Here is a 22,747-nt window from a genome sequence, read left to right as displayed (position 1 = left end):
CATCTGTGTACTTTCTCAGTTTGTCGGACCCACGTCAGAGAATCCTAGAACTTGTTTGGTACAATTGTACAAAAATTAATGAGATTAGCTAAAAATAGGGCTCTTACAATGAGATTACCATTATTGGGAGTTTTTTTCCAATATAGCACTAGAAATAATATTTTCCAATATAATATTGGGATGAAATTATTTCTCAATATAGCACTACACGCCATTGTGAATGGCGTGACCATTAAAATTTTTTAAAAAAAATTATCTGAAATCTCCTGCGAGAATCCCCAGCCACACACGTTTTCACCTTATTTCTCCCTTTCCCCCGTCTCTCGTCCCCACCCGTACCCCACAAAAAACCAAAGAGCTTCTGGTGATACAGCCACCACCAACGACCCACAACAGACCCTCCGACCAGTGAAGCAGCCATCAGCCGCCTGCAGCCTCGCCGACCCATGATGACGCCAGCTGAAGTCCACACCCGTGGAAGATTATCAAGAGGTACAGATGTGTTCAATTTTTTTTTTCTATAAAATATATGATATGTATGTTGTTGTTTGCAGTGTTTTAAAAGGCGATCGGGGCGTACGCCTTGAGGCGCGCCTCAAGGCGAGGCGTTTGTGAGCAGCCTCTGGGCGTACACCCTTGACAGAGGACTTTGAGGTTTACGCCTCATATGACTAAGGCGTACGACTCGGAACAGTACGCACCAAGGCGTAAGCCTCACAGAGTTTGTTTCAATAGGTCAAAACTGAAGTTTAAACACAACCTAAATCGTGAAAGAGTGAAAGACTACTGAATCGCACCACCCTTCAAATCGCGACCTCCTCTCCATCAGCCATGCCTTCAAATCGATCTCCCCCTTGCAGCTGCAACTCCCCCTTGCAACACCGCGACCTCTTCTGTGGCTGTCGCGACTCGCGACTACGCGACCTCAGCCTCTTTTCTCCTCCAGTACTGCCACACGCGGCCTCAGCCTTCACCTCAGGTATGCGCATCTGTTCTGTCATTCTGTGTCTTCAATTTTTTTTTTAAATAATTGTGCTTTGTCTGAATCATATCTGCTTAGGTGTTGCTAAGATCATTGAGCTATGCTATTCAGAAGTTCAACCATAGGTTTTTTAACTTTTTTTGCTAGATCTATAATTCTATATTACATGTGTATTCGTTATAATTCCCAGAAAAATTGAAAAACAAATCAAGTTGAGTTGTTGTCGTCTACGCAATTATGCGTGGGCTCTGGTGTGGAGGTAATATTTGTGTGCATTTGCACATTCAGTGGTTTAGTGGAGAGAATAAACATAAAAGCCATTCGTTCTTAATCAAAGTTAGTTGTAGTTTACTGCACATATAATGTTCAATTGTTCATCACTGCATCTATAGTCTATACCGAGTGCTTTAATATATATTTGTTTAAAGATACATAAACAATGACTCCACTTACCTCATCTCTAAGTTTTTCCCCATATGTGGTGTCAATTTTATTAATATTGTTATTTAGAGACTTGATCACTTGAATTGATGATGGATGGAGTTATGTCTTCATAAATTGATAAATTGATATGATTACATTATTTGAATGTGTACATGTACATTTTAGATTAATTCTTACCGAGGCTTATGCCTTGCATCAAATAAGTCGAGCACCTCGATTTCTGAACCCGCCTTTTAAAACACTGGTTGTTTGAGATATGATATGGTGTAGATGTGGATAGTTATGAATTAAAATTTTTAAGATTTTTTGTAATTTTAATGATTTCCTATTAGTTATATGTTTGTAGTTATGAATGTGAAATTTTGATAGATGGGATATGTACATATTATAATATATAGAACTGATATCGTAGGTGTTAAAATGTTGGAGGAAATAATATGGTTGTTTGTAAAATGACACAATTATTATATTCTAATGTAGATTGGAGAATATAATGACATCATGTTGGAATCGAAATGCAAACTTCCAGTTTGAGGATGATTTTGATAATGACGCAAATTACAATCCATCCATGCCATGGATTGATGAAACTCAAACAGACGTGCGTAGTTCATATCAACAATTCTCACCATACATGAACCTAAATCTAATCCCAGAAATGTGTCATAATGAAGACGATAGTCAGTTCGAGGGCGCAATTGTTAATAATGATTCTGAGTTGGTAGAAGAAGAACAGGAAATTGAGTCCGATTATAGCGATGACGAAGAGGTTGATGGAAATGTGGGGGTGAATATTGACCCAACCATCACGGATGAGGAGAGGTGCCTAAATTTAGCTGATCGCGTACCTGAATTTGGCGATATGAGCCAGTCAGATCATGCAGTTTGTCGAGATTGGGATATGCACAATTCAGATAAATTTGATACAATGGCAGTAAATGAAGTATTTGAGAACAAGAAACAATTACTTCAGGCTGTGAAGATGTGGCACATTCAGAATAACTACCAGTACAAGACACAACGTTCAAATTCAGATGTCATACAGTTGAAATGCGTGAAAGAGCCAGTTTGCAATTGGTATCTTAGAGCTATGAAGAAAGAAAAACTCAATGTATGGAAGATAACAGTAATTAAAGGTCGGCATACATGCACAAATGCGTCCCTGCATCAGGGTCATCGCCAGTTGGATTTAGAGTATATCGCAGAGGAAGTGCTACCTATGGTTAGAGCAGATTTGAAGATAAATATAGCAGCTATTCAAGCCTTTGCTAGTTCTCAGTTGCAGTACCAGGTGTCGTACAAGAAAGCATGGAAGGCAAAACAAAAAGTTATTGAGAAATTATTTGGGACATTTGAAGCTTCATACAATGTTCTCCCTAGATTGTTGCAAGCTATACAGGTTTCAAATCCAGGGTCGGTTGTGAAATTTAACTATAAGGAACTTGTTAGCAATCGAGCTACGTTTGGTCGTATATTCTGGGCATTCTGGCCTTCTATAGTTGGCTTTCAATATTGTCGGCACTCATTTGTACGGGAAATACAAAGGAAAATCATTGATCGCAGTTGGGTTTGATGTAGATAATGGACTTTATCCGTTATGCTTTGCAATTGTGGATGAAGAAAGTACTGATAATTGGGGATGGTTCATAGCATGCATTCGTTCTTATGTTACCGATCGAAGAGGCATTTGTGTCTTGTTTGATCGACATGTTGGTATACTGGCAGCAATGCGTGATTGTTGGCCAGAACCATTTGCTTATCACAGGTATTGTTCTTATTAACATATTTATACGTGCAGGTTCAAGGAGTTGACGGATGGCGCGGACACGGGGTGGAGGATCATCGAGAAATGCTAGAGTACCCGGTGTTCGTGTTACGAGGGAGGATCATCCTGGATCGGACGATCAATCTGTTCTTCATATGCAGGTAAACCATCGTTCAGAAGACGTGTGGCGTCGACAGGTATATAAACAATATATAAAAAAAATTATTTGTAAAATATTACATAGTTTTAGCTAAAAAATGTATGTCATCAACAGGATACAGGAGGTCCACTCAGATTTAGGCAGCATGTGTGTTGGCTATTGGATGCACGAGTTAGGCCTTATGTTATACAGGCAGGTTTCTATGGTATCACCCAGATAGGTAACATCAAACTTGATAATGGATTACTGACTGCACTAGTTGAGAGATGGAGACGTGAAACCCATACCTTTCACTTCCATGTTGGAGAGATGACTATAACACTAGAGGATGTTGCAATTTTATTGGGTTTGAGGGTCGATGGACCAGCTGTAACTGGTAGTAGTATATGTGATTGGGATGATGTGATGATGCAATTACTTGGTAGAGTGGCGACGACTGAAGAAAGGGATGGGAACATCCATGAACCTTGTGTGTACAAAAGGGTTAGTGGGAGCACTATAGTTTTCTTAATTTATATGTTGATGATATACTACTCATTGGGAATGATGTAGGTGTATTATCAAGAGTTAAAATTTGGCTCTCAAAGAAATTCTCCATGAAGGATTCGGAACAAGCTTCTTATATACTTGAAATTAATATCTATATAGATAGATCTCATAAATTAATAGGAATGTCCCACTTCATATACATACACCAGATCCTAAAAAGACATAGGATTGAGAATGTCAAGAAACGGTACTTACCCTTCAGACATGGAATACACTTGTCAATAAACGTATCCAAAGAATTCCAAGGAAAGAGAGGACATGAGAGAAATCTCATATGCACCTACATTAGGAAGTCTTATGTATGCCATGTTATGTATTAGGTATGATATGTTGTAAGTGTTACAAGCAGATATTAGTCCAACCTGGAACACAACATTGGATAGCAATCAAGACAATCTTTATGTACTCAAGAAGAACTAAAGATTTGTTGTTAATATATGCAGAAGATGAATTAAGAGTCGAAAGGTATGCAGATTCAGATTTTCAATCCAATATAGATGATCACTAAGGTCGACTTTCATTTCTGCTAGATGGATGCTAAGAGAACATAAACTTTGAACAATATGAACCTATTTTAAACGTCAGTTAGTCCGTAAGGATTTATTCAAAATTTCAAATATCACACAAAAATACATGCATGATTACAACTTACAAGAGAAAGTAAGTTTAGTGAACTTAATTTAATTCCCCCATATTGAGTATACTTTTGTCATACACAGTTTCGTCTATTAATTCAGCAATACTAACTTGTATTTTATAAATTTAATTTATGACACAAACATAAAAATGAGAAAATCAAGATTCACCCAGAGAATTACTATCTTAACAGCATGATGCAAACAATATAGAAGATAAGAGATAATCAGTTCAATTAACTAAAGTCAATTCACGTAGAATATGCTGCATAATCACTAGAACTCTCCATAGAATTACTTGCTTCATCTAGCTCTTCAGCCCTAAAAACATAGAGTTCCTTGAAAGGTCATGAGGCATAATTGACTATTGAATAACAAATACCAATCCCGTATCCCAAGACAATAGAACCAATGCAGTCAATTCATGAGAAAAAATGAAGAAAGAAAGTAGTTCTACCCTTGTTGATGCTTGGATTTCCCTCGTAGTCATGTCCAGGGCAAGAGCATAGTCTAAATTCCAAAATATTTGTTATCTCCAAAGAAATCAAAGGTCAGGAGAGAATCGATTATTGAACAACAAAAACCAATACCATATCCTAAGACAATAGAACCAATGTAGTCAACCCTTGGGGAAAAAAAGGAAGAAATAAAATGGTTCTACCTTTGCTGATGCTTGGATTTCCCATGCAGTCATGTATAGGGTAAGAGCATAGCCTAATACTTCAAAAAAAATTGTTAATTTCAAAGAAATCAATATTAGAGAAACCATACTTATGTAGCACAACATGTAAATAGAAACGTAACAAAGAACAGACTAATTCTGTAAGCTCCAACTCCTATCAAAATTAAGGCTATAAACAAACACCAATCTTGTATACCAGTATGTTAGATTGGCAATTATAATGAAATTGCTTTGACAATAACTCTATAGCGATTTACAACTCATTTTAAGGAAACAGAACAATTTAGTTACCTCGGATGTAATCCATGATAGATGTCTGGGGACTATCCGAGCCTCCTTATTGATGACCACTGTGTAAGAAGATTTCCTAAGAAGACTTCTTATTCAGTCTTGCTGCTTTTAGAGGGTGTTTCTCCTGCTGATTTCTCAGAGCATGCGAAACGAGCTTCTTCTTCACCTACTCCCAACGTAGAACCTAAATCAAATTTCAGCCTCAAAATAATGAATCTTTGTAGAGCAAAAATCAGTGAATATATCTAAATTAATTGGGATGAAATATGCCAAAAGAAAGCTATCGGTTTAACGTCCATTTTGGTGTATGTACCGAATCAATATGGATGCATGAATCCTGTAGAGAAGAGGAGGCATCAAAAACCAGGGAGGGGAAGAGTCATAAATCGATACAATTTCTTAAGCCCTAATATCAATAAATTTAAATATCAATTAATCAGAAAATTTTCAAGTGTCAGATATATAATGCATTTGGAAACTTGACATGGCATACTCAGAGGTAAGAAAAACCTTTATGAGCTTCCATATTTATATGGCAAAATATAACATTTAGTTTCTCAACTATACCCCTAGTTTCACTTTCGTCCTTAAACATTTTTTGCTCTTAACTTATTCCTTCAACTATTGAAAGGTATCTATTTCGTCATTCAGGTGAGAGAGTAGCTGGAAAAATCTAATGTGGCATCTATTTAAAATATCGGAGTAATCCTAGTTGGCAAATGTGAATGATATTGTTCCTAAACTATTAATGTCCAACACTTTTAGTGCTTAAACTATATAACAAAATAGTTTGGGGATTTTGAAGAATTTGGTATTTTAAGGATTTTGTAAGATGATAGGCGTAAAATTTAAGTCAAGTGGGATGACAGGTGTAAAAATACGCGAACTAGGATGCCAATATGATTTTTAAGATGTCGAAATCATTTGAGGGACGAACGGAGTGCCTTTGAATAGTTGAGGGACGATTTTAAGAGAAAAAACGTTTAAGGACAAAAATGAAATCATGGGTATAGTTGATGGACCAAATGTATATTTTTGTCATATTTATATTTATATATAGTAAGATTAGTAAATATGTAGAATCTAATCAATTTGTCAAGGAAAAATAAAAATGAAAAATGAGATATAGTGCCCGTTTAGCACATATTGTATGGCAACAATTTATGGCTGTAGTATATGATACTCATGAACCAAACAGCAATATATTGACTCACTTCCCAAAACATTTTCTTGACAATATATTTACCCAATTTGCAATTGTCCTCAATTCGACAATTTCCTAACCCAATTACTACTTTACCCTCAAAGTTGTCCTAAATTACTAATATACGAGAGTCCATTTCACATTGCAGTCATTCACGCTTGAATGACAACCATTAAAAAAATGTCTTAGGGCTAATTTGGTAGAGTATTTGTAAAGTAACAGATATGTAAGCAGAAATGGTGGTAACAGAAATGCTGGACAATTTTAATAGTAGATATGCTGCTTGAATGTTGGGTAGGTGTTTGGTTGAACTTTTACTGTTAACATTTGTACTGTGTAGCATATTGGATAAATTACGTGTAGGGGTAACATACATTTTAGTTGTATAGTTGTATCCAAACATACAAATTTTATAAAATAAATAAATGTATTTAAATTAATTGAAGATAATAATAAATTATAAAATAATTAATAAATTACCAAGATAATTAAATTTAATTAATATACTATTTATTAATTAAATGAGAAGGATTTTATTAATTACACTATTCACACATACGTGGAACATATTGCAGTATGAGCAAGACGGTTAGCGGAGGTGAGAGTGGATTTCGTACATTTAGGTCATACAAGAGTATATATGGTAAATCATTAATATACATGGGCAAGATTGAAAAAAGCTCAATAAAAAATGTGAAATTATTCCCAGATCAAAAAGTAATAGAAATGTTGGAATAAAATACATCCACGTGTGGTAAAATTGTTGTTTTAGCAAGCCTTAATTTATGCATTAAAAAAATAATGGGTGCCACTGTATGATGGCCCCCAACACCCTAATCCGATATCCTATTGTGCGATTTGGGGCGTAACTGCGTAAGAGATGCTTAGGGCAAGAAACTGCACGGGCAATAAGTGAAGCACTCGATCTCTCTCGCACAAGATCAGCCCCACACACCTCCCTCCCTCCCTCCCTCTCACTCTCAGGCAAGTTCTCTCTCTACTTCTATATGCATCTCTCTGTTCATTGATGCTACCTGCTTTAATTTTGATTTCGCGTTGCAATGTATTGTGTTGGAGCCCATGAAATCGCGTGCCTGTAATTGCTATTGTTCAGAGTCGATTTGTTGTTTTGATTTTTCATTGGCCAAGCAGAAAGCGAGTGTTTTTGGTTAATTGGCTCAAAGTTTTACTTATTCAACTGTTCTTCTCTGTGCAGTGATTTTGGTGGATTGGATTGGTAATTTTATTTGCTCGGTAGCCTTTAAATTTGATTTACACATAAATTTTGATTCGGTTAATAGCACTCATATGTAATTGCCCTATACTGGTTTCAAGCTCAGTATTTAGTACTTGCATATGAAACAACAGGCTCTTAAAAAATTGGCTTTCTTTTCATTGATTCAACTCAGTCAGCATTTTTGAATACACTGTTTGCTTGGCGGTAACTTTAAGTGGGCAGTTTATTACTGCAGTGACTCTTTTTTTGGTGAAAAAAAGACCGTAGTGACTTTTAAATGGACTGTTATGTAAGTTAGTGACTTAAACTGAACTACTTGGTAGGAAATAACTTCTGCAAGATGCTTCTTTTAACTAACATTTTTTTGTGGAGCTTTTTTTTTCATCATTTACCCTTCCCATATTTCACCTCCATAGTGGAAGCCTCATTGCACTGAGTGTTGTTTCCTTACCCGGTGATAATCGTTCAGTGTTTATTAGTTACATGGGAAGAAAAAATTTCCTTTTCATAGCCTTTTTAAACCTGGTAAATAATACTTTGGTTCGAGCAGTCAATGATGGAGTTATTTCCTTGCAGTTTATTCAGAATGGCGGAACCTTCAAAAGTCATTCATGTTCGTAATGTGGGACATGAAATTTCAGAAGTAGATTCTCTCTCTCTCTCTAATTTCATAGTTTTATAAATGTGAAATCTTTTACTACACTGTGAGAGGTGATCTCTAATATCGGGATGCTGGGTGAAAGTTTGTCTTTGTGAAAGAGAAAACTAGCTGATGGTTTTGCAGTTAGGCCACAAAAGTTGTTTTCTTTATCATTTTTCCCTTGTATGGAACACATGGAAAATTTTTCTACATGGTTATTCCATTATGGTTCGTTAATGACCGTAACTTTTCAATTTTTTAATTCTACTGCTGTTTTTAAAGCTGATAGTTACTTTTTTAATATATATGCGAAATTGTATTTGTGTATGTGTTATATAGTGTTGTTACGCTGGTATTTAGGGAGTCTAACATAGCACTGAATCTCTTCAATAGTGATGCAGGGATTATGGCCCACCAACACAAAGAAAGCATCACAAAAATAATAAAAAAGGGTAAACAAATGAGAAGAGGGAAAAAATTATGTAGGCTCTGAACAGGGTGTCTCAGATACTGTTTTCAGTATGAACTCGTATGAATAGATTATAAATCCCTAAGATACATTAACACGATAAATTTAGTAAACTATATAATATATTTACTAGTTAATAACAGAAATGAGACTAATTGGAAGCCGTGACGAATGATTCTTCTTATGCCCTCTTTTTTAGTGGATAGAGTTATTTTCAAGGTGGTGTGTGGAGAAACTGAAGAAATCTAATCTGGAAAAGAAGTGAGAAACAGATACAAGCTAATGTGAGACTGACCTTCCCATCCAATGGAAATAATCTTTGTCTTTGCCTGGTTTATGAGTCTTTGGTAAATCCATGCTCAATGATAAGTACATGTTTATTGGAAAGTAGAACTATTTTTCATTGGATGGGAAGGTCAGGCTCAGTATGGATTAGCTTGTATTTTAGGCAGCATTCTCCTGTTTTTTGTCGTATTTGCATTCCATTATACCGTATTTTCAAATTATAAATACCTGATACACCTCACACTGCTTTTTCTAGAATGATCTGCTTCAGCTTTTCCAGCCATTTGGTGTCATATCCAAGCTTGTAATGCTCCGTGCAAAAAACCAGGTATTTATTTTCTGGCCATATAAATGGAAGATTCATTTTAATTATCTTCAGTCAAACTGAAGGTTTCATATGCTTATTTATATGGCATTTTGTGCAGGCTCTTCTCCAAATGCAAGATATTCCCTCTGCAATCAGTGCTTTGCAATTCTACACAAATGTTCAGCCGACCATAAGGTACGCTAATGAACCTGTAGTGAGGATATTTCATTTTCTATTTATGATTATCTTGCCTTGGATTCTGGTATATGATGATGCATGCACCTGCTTGCTTTAAGTTTTCAGACCTCCATATTTCATCTAAAAGCTTTTCGTTGTGTTCCAGAGGGAGGAATGTGTATGTCCAGTTCTCATCTCATCAAGAATTAACAACAATGGAGCAAAATGCTCAAGGACGAGGAGATGAGGTAGGTATTCTGTAGCCTTTGTTATTCTAAACAACATGAGCTGGATTGTCAATGTTTATGATTATGTGTTTGGATAGAGCTATCTATCTGTGCAAAGTACGCTTATTGTTCCAATGGTGTGTGATAGAACTTGATGTGTCTTTGATTTTTGTTGCTCTCTATCGTTTGTTGCTTTAATGTTTTGTTTCGAAGGCCTTGGTAAGGGGTTGGATAGTACTAAATTAATGCTTTACCTCTCTTTTAACATGTTTTAGGCACAGGTGGATTGCATGATGCAATCCATCTACTTCTAGAAACCAGCTGGAGCCGGATTTCAAAACTCTTTTGTATACCTCACTAAAGAGTATTCTTATATAGAATTACATTAATTATCTATATCCTGCATTAATCCCTTTTTTACCAAAAGAGGGACATCATAAAGCTTATACCGTGTTTGTATCCATCGTGCATCAAACAATGGATGGCATTATATCAATTGGCTGCCCAATTCCTAGGATTTTGTGACAAATAGTGCATAAAGGTCCAGAATTTATTCTGGCCATCAAGCTTCTATAGAGGTCAGTACAATGAATGTAGTCTATAATTCTCGAAGCCAATACATGTACCATTTGTTAGTTAATTTGCAAAGTGCAAACAGAATTTAAGAGGCCAAACGGACACAGTTTGTGACTGTTAAATGGGGTTCGGTTAAAAATATGAGAATTTTGCATTGGATTTAAGGCAAAACCAGGAAGTAAACAATGGTAAACAACACATGTGCACAAGGCTCTCGCAGTGGACGGGGTTAGGGATAGGCAAGATATACACACAGGGACGGAGCCACATAGGCTTCATGGGGGGTACGTGCCTCCTCGAATTTAAAAAAAGAAAACCACACACACACACACACACACATATATATTATAGGGAAATAACTTCATGCTCCACAACTATTTGCTTTTATGTCCAAGCATATATAATGCGTATAAATATACGAATCTTGGGGTGACTTGGTTTTGTGTTGGATTACACTTCACGATTATGTTTCCCGAACCACCCCTCCATGTGTTCAAAGCCGTGAATGAAATTGTTCCTCCAATTCAGTTAATCTTTCGTATTTTGTGGTGTGGAGCATAACAAATAACCACAATAGTAAAAAAAAAATAGAGAAGAAACCATGCATGATAAATAAGATGGAGTGCGATTTCTTGTGTAGTAGGGAGATTCATTATTAAATGATAGTGTTCAATGATGTCAAAGTGTTCAATGATGTCAATAATGAAGCTATCATATAATGCTTTCTAAAAATGAAAAATCGCCATGAATAGTTGTAATTTGTAACTATTTTTATAAGTATATTAATATAATAATTTATATTTGATATAGTTATATTCTTGCAAAACTAGTTACATTTACTAGTTTTATCGTTAACTAACGACATATAAACAACAAAAATAAAAATTAGGGGTTGTTGCCCTTGAACCCTTGCATTGCCCCCCTCATTCTAAATCCATCTTTGTGTACGCAGACCTTACCCCCATAATATGTGGAGTGGCTGTTTTCAGGAATTGAACCTGTGACCTCTAGATTGCGGGAGGGTGTCATGTTGGAAAAATTCATGCGTGAGATAGTTAAATGAGTATAGGAAGGCCAAAAAAGGCATGATGGAAGTTATAAGAAAAAGATCCTGCCTATATAGTGTACATTATTAATTGAGAGCCTAGGTTTTGATAGGAATAAATGGTGTTGTGGGGGAGAATTCATGCGGTGGACTTTTATTAATTTCTCTTATGGATCTGTTTATTGACCCCAATATGGTTTGGGATAAATGCTCTGATGATGATTATGGAATACAGTTTTCATATTACATCACCAAACACCTATACAAAATAGATGTGTTCTGCCCTCAACATTTTTTAGCACCACAGTTTTACTCACTGCATTGCTAATCATTCTCCTTCGCTTTTTGGTATAACAAGTGACTTCTTTGTTAGTATGAGATAATTGGATGTTCTCTTTCCTTGAAAAAGGAACTCCTGGGATATTGATTCCTTTAGTGTAATTTTCAATCTATTGAATCCGTGTGAGAAAAGATCCCTCTGACACATGCGCGATTTACTGTATGCGTCTTCTTTGAGTCATGCTGTTTGTCGTTTAAGGTGTTAAAAAGGTTTGCTACTCTGTAGTTTATAAAAACCTGTGTAACATTTCTGTAAATTTTACACGATCGGCGTAACTAAAATTGGGGAGGATGCATTTATAACAATGCTAAGGTCGCTCTATTAACAAATCATGTTTGAGGAGCAAATTATCTTTCTTTCTTTTTTTCCTGTAATTTTGAATGGGTATGTCTAATGGCTGTAGTATGTAGATTTGGCATATGAATTTCCATTTTTGTGTTCTGCCTCTCTCCTTTGGAAGGAAAAAATGTTTTTCACATCCATGAATTTTATCAGATTATGGATTGTCCACTACGATTTTATTGCTTCAATGTAGGTGTATTACAAGCTTTGCTTATGAAATAATAATTGAGTCAATGAATTACATTTGTCATTCTTGGGGGATGGAATGTTTTACAAAACTAAGGCAAGTTGAAAAATGAAATTACTAGTGGATGCTTTCTGAGTTTGTGCTCTCTTAGTTTTCCCACGCTTTCTTATTGTATTATGTTCTAGATGCTTTTATATGTGCTGTGTAGTAGATGATTTTGATAGTTAGTTCCTCCGCTACTATACTTTCTATATGCTCTCCTCTATTCATTCTCCTCTCTCTTCTGTCTCAATGCTGGTGTGCTGGACACTCTCTGGATGCAAAGCCAAACCGAATTCTCTTAGTTACAGTCCATCACATGCTATATCCTATTACAGTGGAAGTGCTGCATCAAGTTTTCTCTCCTTATGGGTTTGTGGAGAAGATTGTCACCTTTCAGAAGTCGGCTGGTCAGCTCCTTCAAAATCTTCTCTTCTTTTCTTTGTATTTTTTTTACATATAAGCTCCTGCTTCGGTGGTTGAATTTTGTTGGATGGATATGGAAATCGGTCATAGGAGAAATATGCTTTTAAATCTACTAATCTTTGTTCTCTCGTGATCATTGTGAATTGCTTTATGGCTGTTAGTCCTTTTGTATGTTCTACTTTTTAAATCTGCTGTCCGAGTGCTTTTCTGGATTATCTTATTCCATGTGATTATTGCTAGAATCATAGTGAGTTGTGTTTAAAAGTTTGTCTTCTCCAAACTGTTTAGGGTTTCAAGCTCTTATCCAGTATCAAGTATGTCAGAGTGCTGTTTCAGCTAGAACTTCTCTCCAGGTAATGTTCTGTCTTTTCTTCCTGGGGTTGGGTATCTGAAAAGATTCTAATGCTTTGTCATTTGTTGATAGGGACGCAATATTTACGATGGTTGCTGTCAGCTGGACATTCAATTCTCTAAGTAAGCTTTCAGGCAGTTAGTTGTCTTTTCTTTATATATAGGTTGTGGTGCATCCGGGTCTATTGGTTATCATGCTTGCTGATTTATTACTTAATGCTTGAATCCAGCCTTGACGAGTTACAAGTAAACTACAATAATGACCGATCAAGGTGCGTTGGTAGCATCTTGGTTTCTCTGTTTAATTTATATTTTTCCCCTTTAACATTATCATTAATGTTTGTGGATTCATATGTGTATATTTTCCTCTTTGTTTTCCATTATATTAGGGATTTCACGAACCCCAATTTGCCATCTGAACAGAAAGGCAGATCCTCTCATGTATGTTCCATTTTTTGTACTTCTCCTTAATTGACATGCCTGACAAATGCTTCGTGGTTGTCATCATCGCATACATTATTGAATCTAAATTTGCATACCTTTGTTATTGTTTTTTCGCATTGAACACTTGTCTTGTTTGTTTGTTGCAGCAGCCTGGTTACAGCGACGCAGGAGGTATGTACCCAGCCAATGGGGCCACAGCAGGTGCTTAATGTGGCGGTTGAATAGTAATTTTTTGCTTTGCTCATTATTTGTCCTCATTTCTTATATAACTGACTTATGTTTTTGTTTTTCTGTGTTTCAGCTGCGTTTTCTCAGGTGCGTATCACTTGGTATTATTAGTAATGAGATGAGATGATTTCTGGAATTGAGCCTAGTACTTTTCAACTATTTGTTGGAATGTAAAGGATCTCCAGGGGCTGGCTTGGTCTTATCTATGTGAATGTTTATTTTTTCTAATGTGAATGCTTGTTTTTTTTAACTTCTTGTTTTTCTCGACCAACGAAAGGGTCGGTAGACCTTAATGTCTTAACGATCTTTGATGGTTTTGGTCATCTAGTTTTGGACTCATGATATTTGAATTATTTGACAAAACCTAGATGGCGAATGCTGCTGCAATAGCAGCTGCTTTTGGAGGAGGTTTGCCCCCTGGAATAACTGGGACCAATGACAGGTGTACTGTTCTGGTATCCAATCTCAATTCTGATGTGAGTACTCTACTACTCTTCTGTTAATTTGTGAAAAGATTCAGCATAATCTTCTTTGCTTTGAACTTAATCAAGTCATTTGGATTTCAGAGAATTGATGAGGACAAGCTCTTTAATCTGTTCTCTCTGTATGGAAACATTGTGAGGATAAAACTTCTTCGAAACAAACCAGATCATGCCCTTGTTCAGCTGGGCGATGGCTTCCAGGCTGAATTAGCCGTACACTTTCTGAAGGTTTGTTTGATCTTGATGTCTGAAATTGACTTCTGTTTATGAAGGTGCCAAAAAATCACTGAGTAAAAACATATTCTTTTTAATTGTAACCTTTTGATCCATTTAAGCTTTTTTGTTTCAGTTGCTTATTTTTCTCATTGACTTGTATACATTTGAATTATTGCTGAAGATGATTTATGTCCATATAATGACCTTGTAAGTTCCTTTTTTAGTGGTAATAACCCTTTAAATTGCATTACGTTCTGTGAGCTTATTTAATAAAAATGCAAAATGAGTTGCCTTCCTTTCTACACTGGTTATTAGGTCAAAAAGATTGTCGCCAATAAACTCAGCAAGGATCATCATCATCATCATCAAAGCCTTTTCCCAAACATTTTGGGTTGGCCACATGAATCCATTACACTCGGCGAAGATGATCTTCTATTTTGCATTTCTAACATATCTGTATTTGAAATATTATATCCTTATGTACATTTGCATGAAATGTGTTTTCTAGCATAGTTAGACTCCCTGGATCTTTTCATCAGTTGGTTCATATTTATCTATGTTGATTGACAAGTCAAAATTACAAGTGTATGTCAATCTGTACAATTTCTCGCCATATTGAGTATTTCTCAACGATGATTGTGTGAGGTCTATTACTTTCTTTTTTCCTGTGTTCATTGATGTTCGCCTTCAATTCTCTTTTACGAAGTAGTTGGAAGGATTGTCTATTACAGTGTGTATCTTTTATATTCCCTCTATGACTAGTTTGCTGATGTCTCATCTCCAATGGTGACGAGTATTGGCATATTCCATGAAATGTTTGACTTCTAACAGAGATTGAGTATTTTTTTTTTCCTGTTTAAGTGATTCCGATATAATTATTGAATTGTCTGTATCATTTGCTTGACAAGAAGCTTTTGATATGAGATACAGGGAGCCATGCTGTTTGGGAAGCATTTGGAGGTCAATTTCTCAAAACATCCAAACATAACTCAAGGTGCTGACACCCATGAGTACATGAACTCAAATCTCAACCGTTTCAACCGCAATGCTGCAAAAAACTACAGGTATTGCTGCTCTCCAACAAGAATGATCCACCTTTCAACCCTGCCTCAGGATATCACTGAAGAGGAGATTGTGAGCCACTTGGAAGAACATGGAACCATTGCCAACACAAAGCTCTTTGAGATGAATGGGAAGAAGCAAGCACTTGTTCAGTTTGAAACTGAGGAGCAAGCCACTGAGGCGCTTGTTTGTAAACATGCTACCTCACTTGGTGGGTCAATAATCCGGATTTCTTTCTCTCAGTTACAGGAAATAAGAGAGAACTCATAGGAGAAAGGTAACAAGATTATGGAACTGAGGGACGGTATTAGGGTTAAGAATTCATAATTGTCATGGATGTTTATTTGGACCCACCCTTTGTCACCGGTAATCATGGTTTGATTGTTTTCAACTCTAATTTATGTTGTTTGATTGTCTTTCGGTCATCTTTCTTCTACCTCTGAATGGTTTTATGAATATTATTTAGGTTGATGGACTTTCTTTTTCTGCAAATATGCTGGCTTGTAGGATGGGTGTGGGTCGTTTCCTTTTAAGGGGAACTCATCTGTACCATTGTTGTAAAATAATTTTGCTTTGTTCTTTCTGCATCTGCTATGTTGTTTGGTTCAGTGGGGGGTCAAATCAGAGAAAAGGTGACTGGCGAAAAGCTCTTGGCAACAGTGGGGGTGTTGGCCAAGTAAGTTTTGATGGTCAAATCAGTAAGGCAGTGGGCCTGAAAACGATGCAAGTGGATCGCTGGATGCAATGTGAGGGAGATTGGACTGTGACCGTGGCGGGGAATGATGTTTTGGCTGGAGGTTGGATGGCGGACTGTAATAGAAAAGCTTCTCTGTGGAGATGATGTGCTATTTATAGTAAGTAGGAGGAATATATGGGATGATTTGAACCATGCGAATGAGGATTTGTGAAGTTGACGTGAAAAAAAGTTATTGGCAGAGACGTGTGTCAGAGGATGTGCTATTTATAGCAAGTAGGACGAATGCGGTGACACCATGTTTAGCTCTCCCAGAGTTTGGCAAGCTAGTCTTAATTAAATCACTACTACTTCTAGTTGATTAATTACTTAATTACATCCTTAATTAATTAATTAATTATTAGCCTAATCAATTACTATCTAGAACATCCATGCATGTACGTACTAAATTATTAATAGCTTATGTGTGGCATTAATTCTTATGCATATAGCTTATGTTTTGTTATTCCGCATAATTATTTTCTATGGTGATATTTTTAGAAAGACATGCTCACCCATCTGAAATTCCAAATCACGTTCCTGATGACTTCTCGTGTGTTTTTGATGTTCTCGAGCAGCTTATAAATTTTCTTTGATCATTTGAATCTTGTCCACCGTCCATTCCATCACTTCCTCGCTTGCTAATAGTCGATCGCCTTCCTCGTCCCAACATACAGGCGTACAACACTTCCTACCATATAATGCTTCAAATGATGTCATCCCAATGCTTGAGTGATAATTGTTGTTGTAAGTTGTAGCTCAATGCAACCTTTTTTAAAAAAAAAAAGAAAGTCATGGAAAATATGTTAGTCATCCGAGACATCAACTATGGGGTTTGATTGATTTAAAAGTCAGGGGTCTGGCTTCTTGAAATGTCGACAATCAGCTCGTGATTGCAATTTGGAACAACTTTAATTTTTCGATACATAAGTTGGAATGTTGTAAATTAGGTGACCGAGTTGGATGTAGTCAATTTTTTTAATGAATAAAAGTTGCATAACCCTTACAAAAATGAATATGGAGGCTCCACAATTTCTTAAAATCTACAATTCACATTTAATGTGACACACATTTCAAAACATTAAATTCAAATTGAAGATTCTACGATTTTAAATTAACAAATTGCAATGATGGTCAAAGTGAAAGATCAATTTTAATTTTTTTTTTTATGAACGTCAAACTGATTTTTTTTTTTTTGGGAGTGGACTCTAAGTCAGTAATTTACCAGGGTAAATTATTGGTGGCCTTTGAGGAGTCCATTAATTTCAAATGTAAGCAATAAAGTTATGAGCGTGTGTGTGTGTGAACATGCATAGCCACAAAAGAAATAGAAGGCACGTTTAGCATATGTAGAGATTCTATCATTATATGAAAAAGATATACACAAAATCAGTTGCGCAGGGTGTGGACCTTCGGTCATACCATGCATTGAACTTGAACACAAAGCATAACCATCAAATCTGAAATTCATGGAGATATTTAGATATAGTGGCTCTTCATGTGCTTGTGGAGTGTATGAGCATCCACAATAGTCACTTAAATTTGACTCCACTTGAGTTCTACCTCTCTTTGTTAGCTTTTTCCTTTTTAAGCATGCAAAGAAAGATGTGGAATTTTAAGCCGAACTAATAACAGGTTCCGGTGTAGTGTTCAGTCTAATGAATCAAACGAATTATTTTTTGTTCGAAATAAAAACTAAATTCAATATGGAAAAGGGTATAAAATTTTTTGACTTTCGAATATAAAGCCTAAATATTCGATGTTTCGATAACAATGAATTTGATTTTTATCTCGAATAAAAATGTATCATTATATTCGTTAGAGCGAATATAAATTTGTATGAATCCCAAAAGGAACTAGGGGTTAAGCCATGGTAAAAGTTACAGCCGACTCTAGGCATTTATTCTAGGAATGCTCAAATCGCAGAAAAAGCCAAAAAAAAAAAAGTGCGTTTGGATTTAACAAGTTGTGTCTTTTAGTGTATAATTAATAATATGTGACCTTATTTTGGTGTTGGCATTTGCGAAAGAGACATTGATAAGCCAAAAGTTAAACGAAAATGAAAGGCTATCACTTATCTTCCTTTATTAAGGGGGGGAAATTAACAGAACTTCAGGAAGTCACACGTTTGCCGTATTGTTCATGGGAAATTAATTTAAGACCATGATGATTTGGGTATGTGTTTGTCTTTCTTTATCTTTTTGAATGGAAGCTCTACGCTTTATTAAGGAACTAGTCGAAATCTCACGCGATCCATGGGTTTTTTTATTTTAATTGATATTTTTTAAACATTACGTTTCATATTTTATGTTTTGTTTCAATTTCTGTACTTAAGTTTTTTACGGGAGAGTAATTATTTTGATTGTTCATTTGATTTTTAATAATTATTTATAAGAAATTGTATCAAACTATTTCAAATATACTTACAACATTTTAATTTTAATTTTCATAGTCAGAAAGAATTTGCATTGCTCATCTGAATTGATAAGATATTTATTTTTTTATTGTAATACATATGTTTTTGAATAATAAACTAATATTTTAAACGAAATGATATTTAGAATTTTAAATGCACTTATTTTATTGATCGAAGCAGCTTTTTTTTAGTTTATACAACTCAACTTCTATGTTGCACCTTAGACATTTTAATTTAAGCTCCATATTTCCTCGAATGTATTTTCAGAACCATTCCAATGTAGGCTTCCTTATTCAGTTGATGTGCTACGTAACCTTTTTGTCTTTAGACAGTCGTAAAAATTCCGCACAACTACTGACACCAATAAAACTCATATTATTGTTGAAGATTTTTTTTGTAAACGCTATAGATAGTTTATTGAAATGTATAAAAGCACTAAACAATGTATAATACGTGCACATTTGCCTTATTGATCCGTAATCATTTGGTTATTATATGACTACCAATTTCATGATTTACAGGGTCAGATCGTCAGGGATTTTGTTGAAGTTGTTTATTTTTCCTTTATGTTCTTGTAGAATCTCTTTGAACTTCATTGTGATCTTGTATGTTTTTGTGTGTTATTTTATATTTGTATTGTGGATATGTTTCATTTAAGTTTTTACCCTTTTGTTTTTCTTTGTAAATAGTAGGTCATCATTAATATGTCTCTTTATTTTTTAGTCAATGTGATATTATAATTATAAAAATATTATTAAGTGTCTAGTTGTAAAGTCTAAAATGTTTAAATATAATTCAAGTCATCCAATTGTTTTAAAATTTATTTTTTTATTAAATCCTCTTATATAAATATAACTCTACATATTTCATATTTATAGTGTAATTAAAGAGCAATTTATATTATTGATTTTGAACGATTTTGTAATTGAATGTGCAAATAAATGTTTTTTTAATTCAATTTCAATATGGCAATTAATGATACATGCGTGGTAGAGAGCCTTTTTGAAAGATGAGAAATAGATAATTCTTATGAATCCACGTAACAACTAATCTTACAAATAGATTGTCCAAGTGTTAAATAAATAGAACAATTGGTTAGAGCTTCTGCTTTTATATGTAGTATAGATAATCGACAGTAAACTTGTCATTACAGCTTCTTCCTGAAGTCAAAGAGGCTTAAAGGTAAAGGATGATCTCCATTCACTTGGAATTGGATTCTTTAAAACAAATAGTGGACAACCTTGTTAGCACTTTTCATTAGAAGTCACTTTTAATACAGCTAATACGTTTCTTACGTATATAAGAATTAGATGAGAATTATATAAGAAAGGTCCAAATCCAAATCCAAACCTAAAACCACTCTCCCTCAATCCAACCCCAAAAAAAAATAAAAAAAAATCCATTTGTATTGAATTAAATTTGGAAAAACTCAACCCCCTAACCCATTAATTAGTTGAATTAATTGTATCCAAAAACAATAATTTATGAGTTTCGTTTGTTCTTATTTTGTGAGGCATTGTTGGACACTAAATTTATCATCTATTGGTGATAAAGAATTGATTTCATGCTGCTGTTTAATAATACATAATCACTAATACCACATGTGATATACATACCATTTTCAAAATCTAATGTACAGGATTTCGTTTATTGATAGCAATATAAGTAATATATAGACCCATAAATCTTATTAATATAACATAATTTCTTTCTTTTTTCAAAAAAATATTTTAGTGAATAAAAACAATTAATTTATATGAACAAGAATCGCGAGATTAGGTTTGCGTACATTGTTGATTTCGCCACATACACATTCCAATGCAATTTCATATAAATATAAATACTTGACTAATGCAAGCCACACTAATCTAGCTGTGCTAGGTTGGAATCTCAAACCCCCTACCACAAATTGTTTACCTAAAACAATTAAACTATGCAAATAAGAAGAAGAGAAGAAGATGTAATTGTGAATTTGCTATATGACAAAATCAAATGCCACCTTGATTAGCGTAATAGTCAAAAGGAGAATCCCTATTCTTTCACATTCATGACGACTTTTTTTTTTTTAATGAATTGCAATATATAGGGGAAATGTTATTTCCTAAAATTTATACCGTAAGTCATTGGTCAACCTTTTTGTTCGGTAAACGAAAGTGGGAGCTTCAATTTGGGTACCATTCAATTAATATATATATCTTAACGTCTTCGGTTGAGGGGTTATTGACATCGGTCAACCTATCCACTCTCTAAATCTATAAAGTCAAATCGTTCACTTCTTAGCTATCATGATTTTTAATACTCCATCCGTCCCAATTTGTTTGTTATCATTTGAAAATCCAACTTTTTAAGGAGACATCATTTAATGCAATTAAACTACACAAAATAATCATGTTATTTCAAATTTACCCTCATTTATGATAGTACTTTTTTTTGAAACAAAGATAATTAAAGTTATAAGGGTAATTTTGAAATATAACAACAAAATTGTTAATTAATGAAGGAAAGTGACTAGTTTTGGTACATCCCAAAATAGAAAGAATGACTAAGAAAAATGGGACGGAGAGAGTAATTAAATTGATAGATAAAGTAATCGCAACAACCTAGTGGATGGATTCATTATTCAAATTCAACATGCAAGACGTAAGATATGAAAACCAATTTCCCAAAGTATTTAGTAAACAAAACCAATAAATTGCGACTTGGACGGAGACCCAATGCGGGAAGATAACACAATGTGACATTAGCACACCTAGGTTTAGCAAATGCCCATCTCACAAATTATGATATTGGAAACACTCATGGACATCTTGAACTCACGACATTCCACTTGTGATAAGAATTACTGTGATCAAGTTTACCACCTCAATCAACGACCCATTATTTACAGTGAATACGCTGACGTGCACTTGATAAACTCACTTAACCTCACAATAAAGCATAAACCATGTGTACTAAGCAATAAGGCTTTGCATTGTCAAAAAAAAAAAAAATTACCGATTAAACCGAATCGTTAGATTAGGAGTTGACTCTAACTCGGAACAATCAAGTCCACAATTTTCAGAACCGTTAGATTAAGAGTTGATTTTTGAAAAATTATTTACCTAAAACAAGAAAATGAAAAAAGAATTCGCATGGTGTTAAGGCTATATGACATAAAATCAAGTGTCATGACTTCAACTAGCATAATAGTTAAAAGAGAATCATCCCTATATATTGTTCCACATTCATGATTTTTTGTTTTTGTTTTTATTAATGAAAAGTGCAATGTATACGTGGAATAGTTATCTCTTAAGATTTATTTTGGATAAGTCACCGCTACTGTTTTTTGTCCATTTATTACTTTTCTTTAATCTCTTTCCATTACCAACTTCTGATTTTTTTTCCTTACCTCATATTTTTCTTGTCTCATTCTTTTTAAGTACATTGGTAAGTTACACGATATATATATATATATATAAGACTCCAATGAAAGCATTCATCCCCGACCAAATCAAATATTTTCCAAAATCTCTCAAATTTGGTCAAGATCACTTCATCGCCATCAAATCTTTTCAAAATTTCTACCGTGCCTGTATCTTTCCTACGTAGTCGGTGTCAAAGTATACTCACTTCACATGCCTAGCAATCAAGAGAAAATCAACAAAAATGAAGAAAAAAAAATACATGCACTATGGTCACTATCCAAAAATATAAAACCACATGCGCATTAATATATATATACATATATATACACACATGTTAGTTCTCAAATACGGGATCCTGCACTATAAATGATCCATCTAATACCATTCATTTTGGTATACGTG

General features: G+C 34.8%; 1 protein-coding gene across 4 annotated transcripts; it reads left to right on the top strand.

Moving 5' to 3' along the window:
- Positions 1–7,579: 7,579 nt before the first annotated feature.
- On the top strand, positions 7,580–16,299 carry LOC120016841 (polypyrimidine tract-binding protein homolog 3). Of its 4 annotated transcripts, none has more exons than XM_038869777.1 (15): positions 7,580–7,696; positions 8,526–8,592; positions 9,600–9,671; positions 9,769–9,845; positions 9,994–10,075; positions 12,870–12,993; positions 13,298–13,362; positions 13,434–13,483; positions 13,591–13,632; positions 13,750–13,801; positions 13,954–14,005; positions 14,106–14,119; positions 14,401–14,508; positions 14,599–14,742; positions 15,661–16,299. In XM_038869777.1, exons 2-15 carry the CDS (start codon positions 8,536–8,538, stop codon positions 16,060–16,062), a joined length of 1,341 nt encoding a protein of 446 aa, XP_038725705.1. In that variant the 5' UTR covers positions 7,580–7,696; positions 8,526–8,535; the 3' UTR covers positions 16,063–16,299. The 4 variants fall into 4 exon arrangements, with proteins under 4 accessions (XP_038725705.1, XP_038725707.1, XP_038725706.1 ...); XM_038869779.1 differs by having other exon boundaries at positions 7,581–7,696; positions 13,954–13,975; XM_038869778.1 differs by having other exon boundaries at positions 7,582–7,696; positions 13,951–13,975.
- The last annotated feature ends 6,448 nt before the right edge of the window (positions 16,300–22,747 follow it).

The sequence above is a fragment of the Tripterygium wilfordii genome, chromosome 15 (genome assembly GCF_013401445.1).
Source record: "Tripterygium wilfordii isolate XIE 37 chromosome 15, ASM1340144v1, whole genome shotgun sequence".
Taxonomy (NCBI): domain Eukaryota; kingdom Viridiplantae; phylum Streptophyta; class Magnoliopsida; order Celastrales; family Celastraceae; genus Tripterygium; species Tripterygium wilfordii.
The sequence above is the reverse complement of the archived record's forward strand: the minus strand, read 5'-3'. Positions and strand labels throughout refer to the sequence as shown.